Source organism: Denticeps clupeoides, chromosome 5 (assembly GCF_900700375.1).
Source record: "Denticeps clupeoides chromosome 5, fDenClu1.1, whole genome shotgun sequence".
NCBI lineage: Eukaryota > Metazoa > Chordata > Actinopteri > Clupeiformes > Denticipitidae > Denticeps > Denticeps clupeoides.
The window spans coordinates 24,650,954-24,674,303 of NC_041711.1; the positions used below are offsets into that span (position 1 = coordinate 24,650,954).

Here is a 23,350-nt window from a genome sequence, read left to right on the forward strand (position 1 = left end):
TGTAACTTCCAAGGTTAAACAGCATAAAGAAATAAAATAATGGAGTAATTTAGAAATCCTATGGACCTTGCAAGAGTAAAAGATGTGTCTCCCCATGGCATCGGTCATAAGTTCACCACTGGAGTCGCAGGTCATTGGCCGCAGCTGAGCAGATATTACCATTAAGCTCTTCTGTGAAGCGTGGCTCAGATTACTGCCAGTGATTGGACGCAGGGCAGGAGCCAGACTCCACCAGAGAAAAGGGAAGGGAGAAAAAGAAACACGGTCCAAGCCCTGCCTGCTGCAATCTCTCATAATTTGGCCGTGACAAGCCTCACCTTCACCAATCTACCCCCCAGCCATTCAGCCAACCGGCCCTCCTGTCCATCACAGGGCCCAAATGACCACCCAGCACACCGGCTGCAATTTCCTCCACCCGCTCTCATTTGAAGTCTGATGGAGTCCGCCATGATGGGGAGAACCAGAGTGGTTGCAATGTCACACCCGGTTACCTGCCATCTGCCAAGCTGACATACGCCACCGCACAAGGACACAAGGCCGATCTCAGCCAGAGCAGGGGGCCAGGTTGACCCGAGGGGCTTAACCAAGAGGGCAGATTCTGAGGTAGCTTTCTAGAACTGACCAATGAACCCTTGAAATTCTGCAGACATGAACACTGGGTTGTGGTCATTTTGGACATGCTCAGAACAATGTCACAGAATTAGGACAGGCTCCCCAGGGCCAAATAGAGGTAAAAGGCACAAGAGTAGGTGCGAATCACAAAGAATCCAATACAGTATAATTTACAGGATAATTTTTAAAAAGAAATAAATGTAATTTAAATTAAACAAAATATTGATAAAGGCATATCAGCATATCGTTAACGTATCATCATTGATTTCTGACTCCCTTCAACACCAGACTACAGATGTTTTCCATAACCAATATCCAATCACTTTGACAACATCACTTTTAATTAGTAAAAAATCTATTACTTACAAGCTTCAAATGTGGTGTCCTGCGTTACTAAATATACATTTTTCCACAGCTGTCAATTACCTGCGAGTCTCCAGCGACGCAGCTCGGTAAGGTTATACATACTTAATGAGACAATTAGACTCAGATGAGACTCATTATGCTGTCGGCATGACTCACCTACGGGATATCACAGACACATTAACTCACATCTCTTGCCCGCATTTTTTGGGGTCTGTCTTCACGGGTCATTATGCAACTTCATTTAGGGTGATTTTGGGCTAAACTGGGTATGTTGCATTTATATCAGGTATATTTTTACACACACACACACACACACACACACACACACACATTAAAGCAACTGAACAACTGGAAATGATAAGAGTGAATAAACAGAGTGGATCAGCTATTTTTCAGCACCTGCACCTGCTTCCGCGCTGGATATAAAATTATAGGCGTGTCGAGGGTGGGATAATTAGGGCACTTTTTTTGGAGGCCTGTTCACAGAGGTGGGAGAGAAAAGCAGGAGAGAGAGGGGACGGGTGTGAGGGGGTGAATTTGCATGTTTGAAGCATGTGATTAATGTCCCTCTGCAGCTGCAGAGCAGAACACTCAGCTCTCGCCATGGGAGGGAACGCCCAGAGGGCTAATATGCATAGAGGACAGAGCCAGCGCAAGCCATTGCCTGCACAGATGCCTCGCTCACACACACACACACTCTCGTCATATTTACCCAGTCAATGCTTCTTTACATACAGACAGAAACACTTATTCTAACTCCCGCTAAGAAGAACAGAAAACAAATATATATGGAGAAAGCGAAATTTAAGTAAAAAGGCGTACCTGACAGTAAACATACAAAAAACAACACACACACACACACACACTGTACCTCTGAAGGGTCCCCTGCTGGTTACCCACCTCATCCCCACTGTCTGGGCAACATGCAAATCACATGCAAAGCAAGAGGCCATGGGGAAGGGAGGAAAGGAGATTGGGGGGGGGGGTCTCCCTCCCACCCTCACCTCAGTTTTGAGTGGATGAGGACGTCCAGGTCCACCGGCCGTGGCTGAACACATCAGAAAATATTTTCCAGGCGGATATTTCATATTTTTCTTGTTTTTAAAACAGCTGCCTCCCTCCTTCATCTGAGCAATGGCACTCTGAAATTATGCCTCAGCTCTCATCATCACAGTGTCAGTGCCGCTTCATGATGCAGCACCGTATAATTTCCCACCACTGGTAAAATAAAGATTTATCTATAAGAATTTCCTGAAAATGTCTAATTAACTGTGATTAAAAATAACTTAATTTGGGTGAGGCAAAAGCATCTATGAGATTCAGTCTCTCAAAATCCTATGCAACTTTAAAGGTCCCCTGACATTACTTACATTTTTTTGTTTTTATATATGTCTTAGTGTCCCCTAATATTGTATCTGAGGTCTCTTTTGGTGTCTGTACCTTTAAATGTGAGGGGCAAGGCGGGACACGAGCGCTCTATAGAAGCTGAGGGGGCATTTGCAGAAATGACGTCATCAGCACCATTCACCAGAATAGAAAAAAATTTCCCCTTGGCAGAATAGCCAAAGCACTCTTTACACCTATCGGCATTTCTAGATATTGCAGGACCACAGACAGGCCAGGGGCACGAGTCAAACTTGGCCAAATCCCACGAGATCATGTAATATAGATCTATTAATATGGCCTGGCGATATGATGCGCTGACAACACACAAACTACAGATACCATAATGCAGTGCTCACTGAGCACCCCGCGAAGAAAGCTCATACGGCGCTTTGGTGAATTTTTGCTTCACAAACCATTTGTCATCGACATGGAAATTGCTCCTGTACACATTCAACTTCTGGGTAAAGATTGCGTTTCGGCAAGGCAACTGATTCACTACATTGTAGGATCTGTATATTTATCTGTAGTGTAATCAGTCGGGGCATATCGCCCCTATATAAAGCAATTGCACAGGATGCCGCACTTGGGATGCGAGTTTGACACACCTTGGCTAGGGGAACTTCTATTAATGTTAAATAATCTCACAAAATGTCAGGAGACCTTTAATTAACTTGTACTAAAGCTGTCAACTTGAGAGCATAAACTGGATGTGGAGGGTGCATTTAAAATTAATTACTGCGATACTGAGTCATTTGTTTAAAGGTAACTGCACCTTTGCAGGATTTGTGCTACCTGGACTGAGATTGTGTGAATTGTCTGTTTTTCACTACGTATTGTGTGAACAGGCAAAAGGAACTGTTAATGCACGAAGACCACCATCTTGTGGCCAGCTGATAAATGCAACTTTACCAAAAAGTATTTTGTAATCACAGAACACTCTCACTCAATCACACACTAACTATACATTACTGGTTATTCAAATGCAGGATGTTCCAATGCATCCCATCCTGGGATGTTGGGAGAGCACACACACACACACACACACACACACACAATTTAGCATTATTGTGGTACTCTCTGGTATTAGTGTGACACCCACGTTCCATGGATCTCACAACTAATTAAAGAGTCCTGATCGCTCCAAGCTGAAGGCAAATAAGTTTGAGTGATAAGGCATGCAGCACCCAGAAGGTGGTGCCACATTGATGTCTACCCTACTGTTAATTTTCCTGACTTTTGTCACACCCCTTTATGTTCACCTTTTCTGGCCCTCATGCATTTTTATCTTTCATTTTTAATAAAAACCCCTTTCATCATGTCCCGCTTCTGCGCCACCTTCCCCTTCCCAAACTGTGACAAAGAGAAGCTCTCTCATGGGGTACACTGAGAGTCTCTGGTTACTGCTGCTGTGAGTGTTAAATAACTAATATCAGTTGTTATTAGGGTCACTTGATGTCAAGTACAGTTGTGAAGATCAATAGTAAATTATATTAATAATAGAAATACAATTATTGGCTGTGTAAACTATACATGTAGACAGGGTTTCTGCAGGTTTAAGGAAGCCAAATGTAAGACTTTTTAAGACCTTTTTAAGGCCACTTTAATCAAATTTAAAACCTTGCATCAGGGTAATCAACTGCATTTGTCCAAGGGCCTGAGTTTTACTCTGAAAACCAGATGATCTTCTAAATTACAAATTTATCTCAGACAGATATTTTTAAACTCTGGGGAGATGCTGTGTATAACAAGAGAGTTCACATGCTGCCTTGAGAGGGCTGGTGACCCGGACAAATGTGAGGTAGACCTTTTTTTGCCTGACCTGGCCCAAGACCGACAAATAAAGCTTTTAAAAGCCTGGCTTTCTTTGCGTGCCCATTCAAGCACTAGACTAAGAGGGAAATTAAATGTGCAGGAAAACAAGCAGCTTAAAAACAAATCGCCAGAGGCTAGCCTCATCAGCATCCATTTTCACTGATATATAAATATATGTTATATAATTAACAACAGTGGCCAAGATTTGCAAATTAACATTTCATTTAAAACATTTAATAAAACTAGTTTACAACGTGAAACGTTTACAAATTACTGAAACAAATTTATACAGCAAATCACATGGAAAAAATAGATACTATAGACCATAATTTTACCATCTGTATGATGTAAGATCAATAATTCAAAAAAATCCCATAAATGTACAATATCTTTTCCCCTCCGTTTTAAGTTATTTCATTAAGATCTCAGTTTTCATCTGGCTGTGCAGACATACTTGGCTTGTTTATGCTCAGTTGTCTCACATGGAACATCACCATCAGACTTACAGAAATGAAGACCCCAGTTTTACTGGGTGGTTAAAGCCTGTAGCTAGCTTTCTGTTGCAAGGTGAAAATGATATTCTGGGCTGTTTAGTGTAGGTAAAAGTTGCAACTATACATACTATAACATACACATGAATGTATGTTAATGAAGCAGATTTTCTGAGCAACGTCAGAATGCAAATTGCATGTGTACAATAATGTTTCTCAAAATATGATAATTATAAGATGCTGGTAAAAAAACAAGGATCTGGAAACACTGCTGACCACTCATTTACCACACAAGCTCAACCCGACTCCGACTATAATCAGCATTCTTGCACAGGGCACCAAAGAGGCTGGGTCATTACCATGTACAATGTGCTTAGTAAACCCAGAAGTGCACAGCATACACGGACCACGGATTACTGATAAATGGCTTGTATCATTTGATTAATTGTGACTGCAAATTTAAGGATTACTAGTCATTTTTAATTAAATTTAAGGCCTTACTTTTGGAAACTCCTATTTTAAGACTGTAAACAGGCCTACACTACTGTATGTTTTATGCTGGTCAAAATGGGGACAAATATTTTCTGTGGTGGTACTCATTATGAAACATTTCACAACAACTGAATAAAGTACATTTTTGTTGCATTTCGTCAATGATTATATAATTCACAACTGGATTATATAATCTTTGATGAATACTTTTAGCAAATAGTTATACTACTATATAGCGTTTACTTCTAAACCTGACTATAATACGATTATAACACTTTAATTAAAGGGTTGCAGTAGAAATAAGTATATTTGACAGCGACATTTGCATTACCGATCATCTTGTAGCCACTAGCAGCGAGCTGCCCAGCCATGTACTCGCCATCAGAGCTGTTGTGGGAGCAGCCCCACGTTCTCATCCAAATCTTCTGTGTGCCAGGGATCACACTGCAAGAAAAGGCAAAAAGGGTCAGAGTGGTCTCATTCTAGAACAACTATCACACCCAGTTGCAGAATGTAATCCTGGATGACGCCCTCCTTATGCTCTTCCTGGAGAACACATGTCACCATAGCCAGATGCAAAGTTTGGTGATTTGGACACCCCTCTGCGTTGTGCATCAGGCCAGAGTGGTTGCTCATGCTACATGGTGCCCAAGCTCACGGTACATGTCAAGTTTCTAATGAAAAATAATTCTCAACGATTTAAGCCTGAGTAAAGTGTATATAAATAGTCAATAAACTCTCCTCCCATTGTGATGATTTTCACAGACTTTGTCCTGGATGTATTGAATGTTGTGAATTTTTGCTTGGCTGTAAAAAAATATATCACATTAAAACTTGGAAAATCGCTAAATTAAGTGATCTGCGATGCTGAAAAACAAACAACAACAACAAAAAAAACAATGGCAAGAAAAAGACACCACCATTCACAGGTTAATGTCATTTAGAAATGTTCCTTGTTTTTCCATGAAAAAAAATTATAGAATTGTTCCTCTTCACATGCATGTAGATATTCTACCAATTTTCATCCACAATAGTCATTGTCAAAATGAACGATGTTTGGGCTGGCGTTGTTGTCTATTTGATGACTTTTTAATGGACCAGAGAATTCACCAATTTGAAAGGTAGTTCAGGTCAAGGGTGGGTCAACGTCAAGATAGGCGTGGGTGTGTTCCCTTTTTGTGTGTTCACCCGCACCGAAGCTGGTGGCGGCGAGGGACACCTGTCAGAAAAGCGGAGGTTACCTGTCAGCTTGCAGCTCCTCGGCCGTGTGCCGCACGCTTCGCTTGCGCGCGCGCGGCACCACACTTGTCCTGGAGAAGTGCCGCTCGTGAGGAGTGGGGTCGTTCGCGGACACCATGTCCTCGATGTCATCAACCAGGGAGTCACACGCAGAAGGCATGGTGTGTAAAGCCGTGAAGAGCTCTTCAAGCCCGTTTCGTTCGTTGAGAATAGAGATAGAGAGACAGAAATAGAGAGAGAGAGCCATGTTGTGAAATACAAATCCAGCTGTATAACAGTGTGGTGACGTCCCACGTGGTGATATTTATTACCATTACATTACCATTACTATCACAACCAGCTAGTCACCAAATGGAATTGGTGTGCAATATATTCTCAGAAATCATATAAACGATATAAATAATCATAACCATACACAAAACTATCATATTGTGTGTAGATTACAAATATAAATTATAGATTGTTGATTTTATGCATGTTCTCAAAAGTCCCTAAACATGAAAAGGAATTTAAGGGCATTTGGAGTAACAGCGATTAGGTCGGCACAGTCACTTTTTAAAAGTTGATGTTCTACTCATTTTACACTGATACGGGTTAGAATAGTTACCCTCAGCCTGGCAAAACTTCGGCTGCGTCAAGTTAGCAGAGCCGCTACGCCTCCAGAGCCGCACACGTGCTGCGTTGTTCGTGGGTTAAAACTGGGAGGCCGAAGCCGGAACCCTCACCGGGTTGGTTGGGTCGTGCTCTGCTCCCCGGTACCGGTAACCAGCACCGGTCCGTGGGGGTTCTAGTCGGGCGGCGGAGGTCTATGCACCTTCATGCGCCGCTTGTTTTGCCCAGTGATGTAAAATCGCCTCTGACCTCGCGCGACTACGGCAGCCGGGCTCGGACAAAAACACGCGAAAACGTAGATGGCAAAAACATACGATCACAAATCATCTTTTTATTTATTGAAGCTTGAATTATGCGATAAATGCTCTGTTTCTTGAGACCCGGCGTGTCTATACTTGTGCATCGAAACTTAATGAACATTTTAATCAATCAAAAGACATCTTATCAGCAACAATATTAAGATATAAACACTAACTTTGATAGTAATGGGGGGTGTTTTAATTATGCACACAAAGGGCAAGCAATACAGTTACTTTATGCTCAATCTTTGGGCCATTTGCAGGCTTCACCAGGTTACATAAATACATTGTTAAAAGACTCAGACCAGGCGATGGTACAACATTCACCTTTTATTCGGAACATTTTCAAATATGTAGAATACAGACATATGTAATACATTTCAATGATGTATATAATTCATAAAAATTAATACAATTATAAATACTATATAAATTGATATAAATAGAAAGGTCCCATTCCCTCATTTTAAACATCCCTGTGTCAAAAATAGAACAATCGACAGGCTCTTCAAAAGACTGTAGAGCTTCGTTATATTTATGATGAACATGTGGCTGAAAAACATTATTGCATATAACAAATTATGGAAAATATATTTTTAATGTTGCCTTTGCTAAACAATCACACATCTCTCTCACATTCTTACACTAACATAGAGGGTTAATTGTTACATTTAATATAATATAGAACACTCTTGCAACATACAAAATTACCTGAATTTGACATAAAAATGTGATGCTGCATTTTGTGATGCTGAAACTCACATTACTAAATTCAGATAATATTGTAATAATGGCTTATTATACAGCAAATCTATTGGAAACATATGTAAAGTGTATTCTACACATTTCTTAACATTACATTTATCAACATATTATTAAAGAAAGTATACACAGCAAAGATCTGAATTATGAAGTCATACTAAAAGAAAGTAACAAGTACAGTTAACAGTTAAAAGTTAACTGTCAGCCAGACAGTTCCTGGTGGGATTTGTGAATGGTGCGACATCAGACTGAAAATCACAATAGCTCTTCAGGAGGTAGCAAACAGTGCCGAGTGCTTTTTAAAAAATATAATGAGTACCATAAAATAAAATCAATGGAAAATGGCGGCTCAATGCAAAGAATCTTCTCAAGACTTGCACACACCAAGCAAGCATCTTCATCTTACAAAAAGAGCAATCCTATTCTTTTATGGAAAACTTCATTCTCCAAACTGCCTTGTGACTTCGACGTTTCTCATTGATTTATCTGAAGATCTTTTTTTAATATTATGTAAGGTGGCTTATGATGAGCTAACCTGATACACATATATTTTTTTAAAAGTGCATTTTGGTGAATAAAGCAACAAATTTATAATGTATTCTGATCAATGACATCGTTCCCCACGTCTGCCTTTTCCCCTTAATTTCTTCTTGAGCACAAATCAAACTCACTACCTTCATCTCACGTCCATTGCAATAACCACTGAGCCATTTTCATTAAGATCAAACTAAAGGACATGCGGGTGCCCTTATATTAACTTCTAAAGTTCCAACTACCGATCAATGCAACTGTTAAAACATGAACACCATTACAATACACAAGTTGCGTAAATGGTTAATAACATGCTGCCTACTAACTCTCAAACTGCAATATGTACACAATATGTTCTACAGAGAATAGTTAGCTCATTCTAACTAAACAGTGACTGCACACACACTGGAGCAAGCACACTGTAGTCTCGCTCAGATCGATCCCAGCAGGCACTGCAGAACTGGTAACAGACCAGTTATGACTGGTGGAGAGAATTCACCGCATTCCTCAGATGACCGTTCTCATACACATCTGAAGGGCCTCAAAAAGAGTGAAAAGGGATTTAAATAAAGATCCCTTGCAAAGCCACCACTGCAAAGCAACAGAGGTCTGTAACAAAGACACTCCATCCAATCTTCCTTTCGTTCAAACTTTCCGTATGTGGTTCTAATTAAGTAAGAATGACAACATTCTGTCTGTGGGAGTCTGAAGACCTCTAGCCCTGTCCAGTCATCCCAGCCTACAAAAAGTTAGAGAACCCCTGATCGAGAGGCATATTGTCCAGATCACATGCATCAAACAGGTCACTGATGCCCTCCTCCTCTCCTAGATGTAACATGTAATCCTCATTGGTCAGTGAGGGCGAGATGTTTACAAAGAGCCCTTCAGTGCAGGGCAACTGATCCTCAGTCTGCTGTAGAAGGCTGGTGAAGGGTGACGTGATGGGTGACAGGGTGGTGACAGTCACAGCTGGAGAAGTGCTGTCAGGAGCTTCTTCTTATGATGCAGAAAAAGGTGGGATTAGACACGAGAAGGGTACTGCTATTGTTTTTGTGCCAATCTAGATTCAATAACGTTTGCCAGTATTCATTTTTACACACACATTAAGTTCAAGAGAGAGTATATCTGACCTGTATGCAATGAGAGCAGAAAACCGTGACTGTTTACCTTCTAAAACCTTTACAAAAGGTTTGGAGTGACCACTCGAGTCCCTGACACCCTGATGTTCTTCAGTGATGTTTTCATCTGGACACAGGAAAACATCTATAGGACCTTTAGAGCTGGTTAGATGGACCTGTAAGCCCTACAAAAGATAGAAAAAAGGAGAACGTCATTAAAACGTCTGTATCAGGGTTCCTCCTTAAAGGTCTGAAAAAAAATTCCTGTCTTCCTCTAGCAGTCAAAACCAGGTAGGGGGATAAAGGACCAGTCATTGTCTACATTTGTTCAACTCGCCTCTTGTGGGTCCGGCACCTCAAGCTTGGTCTCTTCAGGCGCCTTCACTATGATGACTGTCTGGTCCTTTAAACTCTGTATCTGGCGGATGTCGTCATACGTCACATATGCAAACGTGAATGAACTTAAGGAAACTATTTTGGAGTTCAGGGCTGAACTGACTAATAATACTAGATGAATACTAGATATACAATCACATCATTTAGAAATATTTAGTATCAGTAACATGCGTTTGTACACAACATGGATATTTCTTGTTCTGCGGCGCCTCAGTCATTGGTTGCACATCTTCCGTGCACATGTGGATCAGCTTGTCCAACCGGCTCTCCTTCTCCTGCAGGTGGTCCAGCTCAGTGCGCAGGGCTCGGTGGCGGTTCAGACTCCCAGCGTCTGTAAGGTTACAGCCCCTACATGTGTACGCAGAGGTAAAGATGTTAAACTACACTATGAGATTAGTTCGTCTGAGGTCAGTTTCCCATATTATAAAACATGACACACACATCCACTGAATGTTGTTTTTGGATTTCTTCTTGATGAGGTGCACCCCCTCCAGCACGTTGGTGATGTCATAAAGCCGTCTCTTCTGCACCTCAAGCATTTCAGCAGCTTGGTTCAGGTCCACCACACCGTCCGACGACTGTCCAAGCAGGTGAACAAACTTTTTTGTGAGGAGGCCAAGAGATGTGTCATATCGGCATTTTTCAGTGGGGGACTTTGGTTCTGCAACAATGGAAACAAGAGCAAAGGTCCAAAATTAATGCTGCATGGCACGTTGTGCTAAATAGGTAACTCAAATTTTGATGACAATATTAATGCTCATAAATACAACAAGAAAACCAAAGTTCTCATACTCTTGTGCAAATTGACAGGTTAAAAATAATGTCAGTATTTAAAAACACCCTGTAGTAAAACTGCACTCCAATTGTTGAAACTTAAAAATGTCCCTTCACAAAAGTCTAAAAAAAAAAAACATGTATGACTAGTCTGAATACATACATGAAACCTAAAATCTCCACAACACAAAAAAATGCATTTAGACTACAATTGTATCATCATGTACTTTTAAGGGTCTTTGGGACAGCTGACTGGGGTCCTGCAGATCTGCCTGTAGATGTCCTGGACGCTTCTGAACTATACAGGTGATCAGTGTCATCCAACGCCAACCTCCGCTTTGCCTGTCAAAAGAGTCCACCACGTCTTAATTGTAAGAATTATATTTCTTCGCGTCAAGGGCAATTAAATGGAACTTAGGGAGGAGCCATTAATAGATTAGGCTGACATCTGCATATCAAATTGATTCTTGAAAATCGAATTTGCCAGAAAAGCGTGAACGTGACGTTCCACCTTCAGCTTTACTGTGCATGTGAAACTATGTCGCCCCTCCTGCCGCCCAAAGGACAAATCGGCTTCACTTCTCGTTCAAAACAGAACAGATTGGCTACGCGGGACCGCTTCCTGTTTCCTGCCACTCTCCAGGTCCATCACGACGCCCCGCAATTTCACAAGCGGATCGCCGTGGACGGCCAGCGGGGACCCGCATTTCAACTACACTCTCACTACTCGTCCGCAGATTACTGTCGGACCAACAACATTAACAATATAAATATATATACATACATGTCTATACGACTGTATTGTGCATGCTGGTATGGTTTCGCGAAAAACAAGCTTTATTCACCAAAAACACTAGCAAGGCCTTAAAGGTAGAGCACCGAAACAAGTGCATTTGATCGGTAAATACCGTGCATGTAAGCGCAGCATACCGCCCCATGTCACATCCGGTCACCAACCTGATGCTAAGCTGCAGCTATGCAGCGCTAAGCGTGAACTGTGACGCGTTATTACCGGCGGCCGTCCTAATGCGGGTCGCGGTCCCGTTCCCGGAGTAGCTTCGTGCGGAGTGGCGTAAATGTTAGGGTCGCCCGGAGGAGCCGACAGGCAGGCTGCGGAGGTCTGGGCAACGGGAGGCGGGGTGGTTATGATGTGAATGAACGTGGCGGCAGGCAGAGTCGAGGTCAGTCGGTCGGACAGCGCCACTAAGACGGCGTTCTGGTCGAGCGGCGGCCCGCCGACCCCGGCGATCACTAATTTGTCCGGGGCTGCTGAGGTCCCGCTCCTCATCGTCGCGGACTCGGGTGCCCTCCGCGCCTCGCTCCGTCTTCGCCGCGATGCTCGCCTTCCTGCCGCGATCGGTGCATTAATACCGCCGCCGAGCTGTAGCCGAGACCCTCGGCCCGTGGCCTGCAGAGCGTCGCGCGTGTATTCCACGCGTGTGCCCGCGGATGATTTGGATATTCACGGTCGCGCGAGGCAGAGGCTCGTCATCTTAAAAATGGCTCCAGGAAGCTAACAATGAACGAGCGGGGGATACAGTTTTCGCGCGAAAGGTCCTCCCGCGAAACTCGGATTTCCCGGCAACGTTTCAAATCAGATTTGCATACGACCACCCATAGGCCAGGACCCGTCCAGGTCCCGCCCCCCATCCCCCCTGCTCCAATTGGACGGAGGTATCGGTTCGCTCCTCCTTTGGTCCAGCGCGGGGAACAAGTTCGTGCCGAATCTGCATCACATTCTCAGTAAAAGCTTTAAAAACTACTGTTATGAGTATTATTTTAGCCCGACGAGTGTTGTTGTTTCTTCTGTCACGCGAGGCCACTGTTGTGCGTTTAAAGCTTTTGTTTTATTGCTGGAAATATGCATTCTGGCGAATGGCATTCAAGCTGTTTAAACTACCAAATTAATCAATAATATTGACCATGAGGACCACACGAGGTTTTATTGAAGCAATGTTGGCCTTTATCGTTTTTTCAGGGATTTCGATGAAAAAAGTCAATTTAATGAGCACCCGATAGATGGCACTCTTTACATATAAAATTGAACAAGTCCTCTGTTTCATAATTCTTGTGTTAATACTAAAACGTGAGCCACAGCCAATCAGGTCCAATTGTCTTCTAAAATCTGTAGCTGTATAGTATTTATATTGTGACGTCATATTATCCAGAGGACATAAAAATTAAACCTGCATAACATCCAGCCATTTCCATTTCTATTTACAGCATTTATGAGATTCCCTTATCCAGAGGGACTTACAATCAGTAGTTACAGGGACAGTCCCCCTGGAGAGACTCAGGGTTAAGTGTCTTGCTCAGGTACACAATGAAAGTGAAGTTATTGTCATTGTGATACACAAATGTGCCATCTGCTTTTAACCATCACCCTTGGTGAGCAGTGGGCAGCCATGACAGACGCCCGGGGAGCAGGGTGTGGGGACAGTGCTTTGCTCAGTGGCACCTCGGCAACTTTCTGTGTACGGGCCCGCTTCCTAAACCGCTAGGCCACCACTGCCACCACAATGGAAGTAAGTGGGATTTGAACATGTGCCTTTGTGATCTACTACTTCCCTTTCTCCCAGAAATGTATTACTGGTGTAACTTGACAGACAGGATGCCGAACACTACACTGAAACATTGCAACATTGATATGTGTTCTAGAATAGCAATCTGTCAGTCGGACAACATATTTTTACCTCTCGTTCACAGCTGGAGAGACACGCCTTGTTTTGTGATTACGTTAAAGAGTTTCCATTGGGAACCCACCTAGTCTTGTGCAACTGCCTCATTCATAAAAGCCAGGCCTGTAACTTCATATCCATGTTTCCAGTGACACCCACTGCTGCAATCATACCCTTGTATGCTTGACAAGAAACAAATGCCTGGATTAGTCTTGACAGAAAAGACTGAAATGCGAGCAGATTAAATTCTCAGCACAACCACAGGGTGTGGATGGGAAGTGAAGAAGTGAACGGTACATCTGATGTTCGAAACTGATTGGAAGGGACAAACGCTGCACCTGAGGCGTGGTGGTGTGTTCGATAGCATGACTCACGGCACGAGCCAGGACTTTCCAGCGGAAATATCCTGTGGCCAACCAGTACTTCTAGTTCTAGTTAACTCTAGTTACTCCGAAAGCCACCATGTTATGGCCTAAACTTACTGTCCCTACCCCTAAACCAAACCCTAGCCGCTGCGCATGTGGTGCAGATTGGGCACTGACACATCTTAAAACCGTCATCTGTTGGGTGCAGATCTCGCAACACTGCCCCTATAAAATTACACAGAAAGAGCATCCATATGCATATCCGGATACGTCCCTTTCCTTGTTGAGGACTTGCACAAAACGATGCGGCTGTACGTAACCAACATCAAGAATATTTCTGCCTCTGGCACCACGCAGTGGAGACGGTGCCTAACTAAACCACGTTTAACACCCCCATGTAGCCCACATCTCAACATGCAACAGTCAACTATTTACATCCAACCCGCTCATTTCCTTTTTCTTTCTTAGTCTAGCAAGCCTTTCTCCGAAATAAAGACTGATAACCGGCACCGTTCCCACTAAAAGGGAAAGCCAGTATCAACACTGTCATGGCTTTTTTATGTTTCTGTCTGATATGTATGCATGTGCTTCTGGCCCCTGTTAAAAGTCAACGTGGCCCCCGGTGCTTAAGAGTTTGCCCACCCCCGCTTTAGCTCCTCTGCAGAGCGACTGATACCCACTACGCGGGGGTTAAGAGTCTTGGAGAGAGTATATACGGACTATATACTTGTGTGGTTTACTACGTGTTTGCACGTCGAGTTGAGGGAGGTGATTTCTTTCTGTTTGCATTAGTGACGTTTAGCCGACGCCCTTTTCCAGAGCAGAGCGACTTGCAGTAGAACCCGGAGAGCTTATATTGGGGTTATAGGTGTCTTGCTCAGGGTCACAATGGTAGTAAGTGGGGCCTGGACCTGGTTCACTAGCACCCCACTATCACACTGACGTACAGTGTGACGTCACTGAAAATGTATTGCAGAATCTGTTCTTAAAAAAAGAATCTTTAAATCAAGTCAGAACTTTGAAATCATACTTTTTAAAAGTCGGAGCACCAAAGATTCCCATTTTCCAACATATATTAATGGGCGCGGCTGGATGTAGCAACCACGCTCGCGTGGGAGGGGCGTGCCACGCACACGCCCAGTGGATCCCGCGTTCACGGGAGCGTGGGTGACGTTTGGCCAGTGAAACCTGTACCGGCAGCGCGGGCTGCGACGCGACGGCGACGGCGACTTCATGGCGTGAAATGCAGTAATGGAGGAGGAAAGTGTCACGTTCAGGACGACGGGGTCTGCGCGGCTCGGTCCCGTCAGCGACTTCACCGGAATCCCGCTGGACCAGGTAGGAGGCTCGTTCATCCCACGCGTGGCTGCTGTTCTAGAGTGGACTAGATTAAAGCCCTTTATTTTATAATGGAAAAGCTCTAATTATACGATAAATATGTAATGATAACAGTACGTGTATTACCTACACTATTTTATTTACTAATTATTATTTAATTTCTTCTTATTATTATTACTTCTTCTTTTTTTTTTTTTACTTGTGCAGGTGAATTTCTTGGCCTGTCAGTTCTTTGCACTCCTTGCCGCCTTTTGGTTCCGCCTGTATCTCCGGCCGCAGTACACCAGCCCTGTCATCCGCCATGCCGTGGCCACCATTCTGGGCATCTCTGTTGTGTCTTTTTGCTTCGGCTGGTAAGCGTTCCCCTCCCGGACAGAGTGATGAAACTGAGAGTGGCTTTGTGACGTTGTGAGGTTTGCCTGTATTTCAGGTATGCAATGCATATCCTCCTCCTGGTATTTGCCTGCTACGGGATATTGGCCTGGGGACGCGCCGATAACATCCACAGGTAGGGCAACTGCATCATTCCGCTGTGTAGAAAAATTGTCCCGCCGTCGCAGACCTCCGTGCGCCTGAGTCGGCGTGCTTGCATCACAACCGCGCTCTTTGTTTGTCAGACAGGTCAGACCAAGTAGCTAGAAAGACCTGTCTCCTTGTTTACCAGTGTTTGTGGAATGCAGCGAATGCTGATGCCGATTGTTCACCCAGATTTGCCCCGAGGCGGAGAGAGAGGTGGCATTATTCTGCCATGTGGTCACCTTGAAATGTCCCACGTGAAGAAAGCTGAAATTTGGTGCAAACTGGAACCGAAATGAATATACCATACAATGTTCATAGCAAGTGCTGCCTGTATGCTGACATTTCCACTTGTTTCCCTTGACAAAGCTACTATGTTTTACCATAGTTTTATGTAATCACTAAAATTGCCACACAAGTGAGTAGTTTGTTAAGTATAATGTACCGTGAGACTAATGATCACACACTCTCCTGACTTTTTGCAGATGTCTCCATCTACTAGTGTTTGAATGAATGAGAATCGATTCATTATTCTTGTTTTACCAGTTATACAATGGTCACTGCAGTAGGCTACCTCACAATATGCCAAGTTAGCAGAGTCTTCATCTTCAACTACGGCATCCTGTCGACGGACTTCTCGGGGTGAGTAGGATTGGACAATGAAAATGACTCAAGTGAGAAAATTCACGCAAATTTCCATAGGCCACATATGCGTTTGCACAATGCTCTCCAATTGACTGGGTTTTTTTTTTATTCTTATCTGGGTGTAGTTGTTCTCTAGGGACGTCTGAAACACTCCTTTAAATAAACAGAAGTGGCGATAAAATTGTGGCCTCGGGTTCACCTGGTGGTGCTGTGCCTAGTTTACTGGCCTCATCAAAACAAGGAGGTCTTTCTCTGCTGGAGGATGGTTGGAGGAGGCACAGACTGATATCAGCTGACTTGAGTTAGGCTGCAGAATGCTTGGTTCATCTGTGTCACCTCATTCATTGCACTCTGCCCGTCCCAACCGCTGACAGCACGTTTTTAATTTTTTACTGTGCATGCCACCATCTCCGTTTCATCAGTTTTTTTACTCAGCCATCCCGATGTAGAATCAGTAACGTGGTAGAATTTGGTCCAAAACTGGTGAGACAGTGTGATGTGTTTTCTGGGCGTGCTCTTGGAGTTTGTCCTGCAATTAATACACCCAGTTTACCATACAAGAAGTATGGCAGTTTGAAAGCAACGTAGGTCAGCGTGAGGGAAACGATGCATATTTACATTTATATTCACAGCCTTATCCAGAGCGACTTACAATCAGCACTTACTGGGGTTTGAACCTGTGACTTTGTGGTCTTCTGGTTCATAGGCGAACATGTTACCATTAGGCAAGTACCAGCATATGGGACCTGGTTGAAGGTCAGTGGATCAGCGGTCAATCTACTCATGCATATATTTGGTCTACTGAACCCATTAGAGGAAATTTAATCATCATTAAACGCTCACCATTGTCAAATACTGCATGTATTGCATAATCAGGCACTGTGAGCCTATTGCACACTGAATGGCTTGTCTCTGTGCTAAAACAGGGTTCATTCTCTCGACCAGCCTTGAATTAAACAGCCGTAAACTATCAGCATAGCTCAGCTGGGGCCACAAGAGCCCCCTGTCCTTCCCTCACATTCACTGACATAGTTACAAAACGAGATTCCATCCAAATCAAGGTTAGTTTGGGAGTTGCATTGTTGTATCATTTTATGTGTGCAAGCTTCCTTAATATCAGGGAATGTTAGCTCTGTCATCAACAGGAGGACAAAGTTTAGGTTCCCCACCCCTGCAGTGGAGCAGTAGTAGCCTAGTGGTTAACACACTCGTCTATGAACCAGAAGACCCAGGTTCAAATCCCACTTACTACCATTGTTTCCCTGAGCAAGACACTTAACCCTAAGCTGCTCCGGGAGGGACTGTCCCTGCAACTACTGATTGTAAGTCGCTCTGGATAAGGGCGTCTGCTAAATTCTGTAAATGAAATGAAATCATCGAAACATCTACACATTATATGAAGATGGTGCTATAACGTATCATTGTCCAACAGTGTTTTCTTTTTTCACTTATGAAAGCAGTTGAGATGGTATTTCTCTCTTCCTAATGATTTATTTCCAGGCCACTGATGATGATAACGCAGAAGGTCACCATGCTAGCCTTTCAGGTGCATGATGGTGAGGAATGTTCTTAGTGAGGAGTTTACAAAAATCAGTTTTTCATAACTTTGCTGTTGAGGTGATGGCAGAAAAGTGATCTAACCCCCTGCAATACTTCTAGGAAGCCGTGAAACAGACAAGCTTACACCTGAGCAGAAACAGCTAGCAGTTGTGTATGTATTTCTTATGGTAAACTTTTTTATTCTTTATATTTACAATGTACAATGGACATTAAGTCCCAGATAAATAATTGGGATATCAAAGTTATTAGCAATCATAATTTAATATCAGCCACAGACATCACTTGACTAGATTTTGTTTTTGAATTTTCATTTGTGAGACAAGAGATTTACAGTGAGCTATAACATCTTCCACAGCTCCAAGCCATCACTGTTGGAATACCTCAGCTACAACCTCAATTTTCTCAGCATTTTGGTGGGGCCCTGGAACAATTACAAGGATTACATTGATTTCATTGAGGGCAAGCATGCTGAGAGGAGACTAAAGAGACGAGAAGAGCCGTCACCAATGGTAGGGTTTGATTCCCCTGATCAAATCTGAACTGCACTGGCCATAGTTGGGTGAATAACATGTCTGTTCAAGGTATGGTAGATTGATGTGCATGCATTCTGCATGTGTTTTTTTTTTTTTTACAGAGGCCTGTCATTCAGAAGCTGCTCATTTGTGCTGGCTGTCTGCTCTTTTTCTTTACCATCACCAAAGCATTCCCGGTAGCATATAATGCTGACCCAGATTTCATCAGCCAGGCCCCTTTCGTTAGAAGATTGTCTTACGCCTTTTTCTCAGTTCAAGCAGCAAGATCAAAATTCTACTTTGCCTGGACTTTAGGTAAAAAATCCTTTAGAAAGATTTCATGCTAATAAAGCATTAAAAGTACATTTCTTTACAGATGTATAAGAGACATGCTTGAAACTAGTTTTCATTGAGTGAAATGCCTTGATCTAAGCATGCTGTATTTCAAATAATGATGATAATGATAATGATTACAAGAGTTGACTTGGTAATGCTGATATTTGTTGTGTTCTCTTTTCACAGCTGATGCGATCCATAATGCTGCTGGCTATGGAATTCGAGGCTTAAATGAAAAGGGGGAGGTCTGCTGGGATCTCATTTCCAATGTTAATATTTGGGGAATTGAGGCAGGTTCTATAAACCTTATACTGTTTCAACAAGCCTAGATTAGAAAAAAAGTGTTAGATTTTGATATGTGCTCAATAACATAATTCTTCGCTTACAGACAGCAACCAGTTTCAAATCATTCATTGATAACTGGAACATTCAGACTGGTATTTGGTTGAAAAGGTATGACTTTTTGAAAATAATCGATTCCAAGGGAGTTATTTACTCAGCATCACAAGTATGAGCATCACAAATTTCAGTGTATGGACATTTGAAAAGCTGTATTTCATTGCCTTGAGCTTTGCGATTATTTATCTGGCATTATCTTCACTATTTTGTATAGTGATGGTGGGATGACAGTGATCCAACAATAAATTGAACAGTGGCTTGAACAAGTAGATATCTGCAGATATTAAGATCTTTAGTCGTTGTTCTACTTCAAATTAACACAACAAACACAAAAACGTCTGACCAAATACATATGTTGAGCCATACATGGCCATGCATAGCAAATATAGTAAGATTATGAGGAATGCTTCTTGATTTCTTGAAACCAGAGTTTAGGTCCTTTGAAAATACCAAACCCTTGTCCTCTGATTGTTTTCTGAAGTGTGTGCTATGACCGGGTGCCCTACTACCACACTGCATTCACCTTTGTGCTGTCTGCGTTGTGGCATGGTGTTTACCCCGGATACTACTTCACCTTCCTCACTGGTATCCCCGTCACTCTGGCAGCTAGAGCGGTGAGTCTCCTGTTGTCTCTTGGTATCTTTTGGTCAAACTGTGGTGCTCTGCAGTAAACTGTTTTCACTCTCTCTCAGATGCGAAGGAACTTCCGCCACCACTTCCTGTGCTCCCACTGGGTCAAGCTGGCCTATGACCTGGTGACGTGGGCAGCCACACATCTGGCTATCTGTTACACTGTGATGCCCTTCCTGCTGCTAGCTGTGGAACCCACTGTTCAATATTACAGGTAATGATTTTATAGCTTATAGTAGTAGTTGGTAGTTAGATTGATGATCAGGGTTTACGCTTCAAAAATACTCACTTTTAAGTAGGAAATACATTTTCGTTTCTTAGAGGGATGGAATAGTGCATCCGGAAAGTATTCACAGCGCACTTTTTAACATTTTGTTATGTTACAGCCTTATTCCAAAAATTGATTAAATGTATTTTTTTCCTCAGAATTCTACACACAACACCCCATAGGGACAACATGAAAAAATTGTCACACATACATTGTCGATGTTGATTTGTTTGGCATCAGGTCTTGCCGAACAATAGTTCTCCAAAGTCTCAAGTCTTTGATGCCTCAAGCTTACATTTACATTAACATTTACGGCATTTGGCAGACGCCCTTATCCAGAGCGACTTACAACGTGCTTTCAAGTTACCATCGTGTAACTTGGCACAACTATCCTTGGCAAGTTTCACCCATTGCTCTTTGCAGCACCTTTCAAGCTCCATCAGGTTGGATTGGAAGCGTCGGTGCACAGCCATTTTAAGATTTCTCCAGAGATGTTCAATCTGATGTAAGTCTGGGCCACTCAAGGACATTTGCAGAGTTGTCCTGAACATTTACATTTATGGCATTTGGCAGATGCCCTTATCCAGAGCAACTTACAACGTGCTTTCAAGTTACCATCGATGAAGTGATCAGTTCTAGTTCATTAGGACCCTCATCTATGAATACAATCTTTTTATTCACTCTTGTTGTAGATTCTGTACATAAGTTAGACAATAAGAGCGTTACCAGTTAATCTAAATATACTCTAAAGAGGAAATGCTGCTGGCTATGGAATTAGAGGCTTAAATGAAAAGGGGGAGGTCTGAGGCCTGAAGCAACTCCTTTGATATCTTAGCTGTGTGCTTGGGTCGTTGTCCCGCTGAAAGATGAAGCATCACCCCAGTATGAGGTCAAGAGGGCTCTGGAGCAGAATTTCATCTTTCCCTCTATCCTGACCAGTCTGCCAGTTCCTGCAGCTGAAAAACATCTCCACAGCACCATGCTTCACTCTAGGGATGATATTGGCTTGGTAATATTTACAGATGTTTAAACGTCTGTTTTTGTCCACAGCTGGACTCCAATTAAGCTGCAGAAACATCCCAAGGATGATCAGGGGATGAGTTTCATGGCAAAGGCTGTGAATACTTATGTTCGTGTGCTTTCTCTTTGTTTTTATTTTAATAAATTTGCCAAAACATCAAGTAATTTTTTTTTCTGTTTTCATGTTGTGTGTAGTTCTGAGGAAAAAAATGAATTTAATTATTTTTGGAATAAGACTATAACATAACAAAATGTGGAAACTGTGAATATTTTCCAGATGCACTGTAGGTTGCACCATGTGTGTGCACCATGTGGTGGACTGGCAAGCCCTCCAACACATGCTGGTTCTTAACATGGATTTTGATAAATGTACTACTACCACCACAAGGGTTCTGCACTGTCTTCTCAGTGTGTGTTTCCACAATTTACCATTATTCTTGACCTTGTTCATTATTCACCGACCCTTGCTGTCTCATCAGAAATGCACAGGACTTCTATATAGGACTGCCATCTAGTCAGTGTATAGTAAACATCAGTACCTGCTCAGCCACCTTGTGTAATATTACAGTGATGTCTGAATAAATGACCAATTTATCATTACTGTTTGTGCAATGACTAGTATAGTGACCACTTTCAACCACAAGTGTGAAAATGTCGATTCGGGTACTCTCAATAGTATATTATTACTGTCTGTACATGTTTACAGTCCTGCCATTCAATGTCTAACTATGTTCTGGGGTTTAGCGGTTCGTGTTAGGATTTCTTAGGTAGACTTAAGTAGTTACACTGTGGCTCTGCAGAATGTTCACAATGACAGAAAATCTATATTAAACAAATACATTTTATAGAAAATGTGCATAGGTTACTTTTAGCATATACAAGCGGTCTTGGAATTTTTCTAATTCTTACACATTTTGAAGATTTGTACTTAAACATCTTAAAATCTGACTCCTAAAAGTAGTCCTGAAAATTTTAAACCTGTTCCTTTCACATGATGTCAGATGTTATCTTTTCTTTTACCTTTCTACTCCTTTTTCCTCCCTCCCTCCCTCCTCTGAGCTTGTAAAACTACCTCTCCAAAAATTGTAAGCTCTGTTGCCATCACCTCTGCACCTTGGATCCTACAACACTAAACATTTCTATTATCTGTGCTTTAATTCAAGCATTCTGATGTGCAAGCACAAGGCTGCAAAAGAACCTGCTTTATTCTTCTGAACACGCTCAGACATTGACTGTTCAAAACCAGCACAATTTCTTTATGTTTATCGTTGGTTTGTGTGTGTTGTTGCTTTAACTTTCTTTCAATCCCTGGTTCTTGTGTTTTCAGGTCGGTGTACTTTCACGTCCACATCATCAGCATTCTGCTTGTGGTTGCTCTTCCCAACAAACAGGGAAGCACCAAGACCCAGCACAAAGTTCAGCACTACAACAACAACATAAACTAAAGCTGAGATCTTCTCTGTGTGTGTGTGTGTGTGTGTGAGCTGCAAGCATTGTGGGACAAAGGCATCTCTGTTTAAACACAACAAGGTCTGCAGCCACTGGCCATCTCACTCTTTCACTCTCTCTCAAACACACACACAAACCTTCTCCCTCGTATACACAACACACACACAGACACACAATAACACTCACAACTGACACTGAGCCATTAGAGGAACAGAAGCAATTACGAAGGTGTCAACAGCTCAGAGCTCCCCATTCACAGACACTGACCTAAATTCAAGCCCAAAACGCGCCCTCAAAATGTGCATTTCCAGCACGGTTTTGGGAAATTATGGACAACATGTATACTAACTGCCCTTGCCATATTTTAATTCAATACATCTAATGTTTAAAAATGTGTGTACGTGGTACTAAGCATCTATTTATTTGAGCCCTTTTTTAATGAATAGAAGATACTGCAGGGTGACTGTGCACTGAGAAAAGCCTCCATTAATGGATCTTGTTTTTTTAAAGAAGGTATTTGAATGAAGTGTGAATGAAGAGATAATAAAGTGATTTAACAATTCAAGGTAGAGATATGTTCTGATGGATCTTGAAAAAGAATTTGACCCAAAATGTTTTCTGATTTTGCTTAAATGTTACAAGTAAATTTAAGACTAGTAGAGGCTGAGAATACATTAGATTACTTTTTTGTGCAGACCTATGATGGGAGCACTGCAGGCAACTGTGTGGAGTTGTCCAACCAGT

General features: G+C 42.5%; 3 protein-coding genes across 4 annotated transcripts in view; 1 reads left to right on the forward strand and 2 right to left on the reverse strand.

Annotated features, from left to right (window-relative positions):
• cdkal1 (CDK5 regulatory subunit associated protein 1-like 1) overlaps positions 1-7,265 on the reverse strand; it is a 224,192-nt gene extending 216,927 nt beyond the window's left edge. The window contains exons 1-3 of the mRNA XM_028980453.1: positions 7,006-7,265; positions 6,401-6,581; positions 5,491-5,603 (exon numbers count right to left, since the gene is read on the reverse strand). Of these exons, the coding sequence (XP_028836286.1) occupies positions 5,491-5,603; positions 6,401-6,558 (271 nt within the window). The 5' untranslated portion in view covers positions 6,559-6,581; positions 7,006-7,265. The remainder of the gene's footprint in view (positions 1-5,490; positions 5,604-6,400; positions 6,582-7,005) is intronic.
• Positions 7,266-7,764: 499 nt separating this feature from the next.
• On the reverse strand, positions 7,765-12,464 carry LOC114790402 (transcription factor E2F3-like). 2 transcript variants are annotated; one of them, XM_028980450.1, is made up of 7 exons: positions 11,903-12,464; positions 11,118-11,232; positions 10,558-10,777; positions 10,309-10,464; positions 10,058-10,172; positions 9,770-9,905; positions 7,765-9,595 (listed from the first exon to the last, which is right to left on the reverse strand). In XM_028980450.1, the coding sequence occupies exons 1-7, from the start codon at positions 12,176-12,178 to the stop codon at positions 9,342-9,344; spliced, it is 1,272 nt and encodes a 423-aa protein (XP_028836283.1). In that variant the 5' UTR covers positions 12,179-12,464; the 3' UTR covers positions 7,765-9,341. The 2 variants fall into 2 exon arrangements, with proteins under 2 accessions (XP_028836283.1, XP_028836282.1); XM_028980449.1 differs by having other exon boundaries at positions 7,765-9,598.
• A 1,182-nt stretch (positions 12,465-13,646) lies between these two features.
• On the forward strand, positions 13,647-23,168 carry mboat1 (membrane bound O-acyltransferase domain containing 1). The gene is made up of 13 exons (XM_028981335.1): positions 13,647-15,271; positions 15,479-15,624; positions 15,702-15,779; positions 16,334-16,429; positions 17,933-17,988; positions 18,092-18,143; positions 18,348-18,501; positions 18,627-18,819; positions 19,027-19,130; positions 19,229-19,293; positions 19,721-19,853; positions 19,932-20,083; positions 22,485-23,168. Exons 1-13 carry the CDS (start codon positions 15,185-15,187, stop codon positions 22,600-22,602), a joined length of 1,434 nt encoding a protein of 477 aa, XP_028837168.1. The 5' UTR covers positions 13,647-15,184; the 3' UTR covers positions 22,603-23,168.
• The last annotated feature ends 182 nt before the right edge of the window (positions 23,169-23,350 follow it).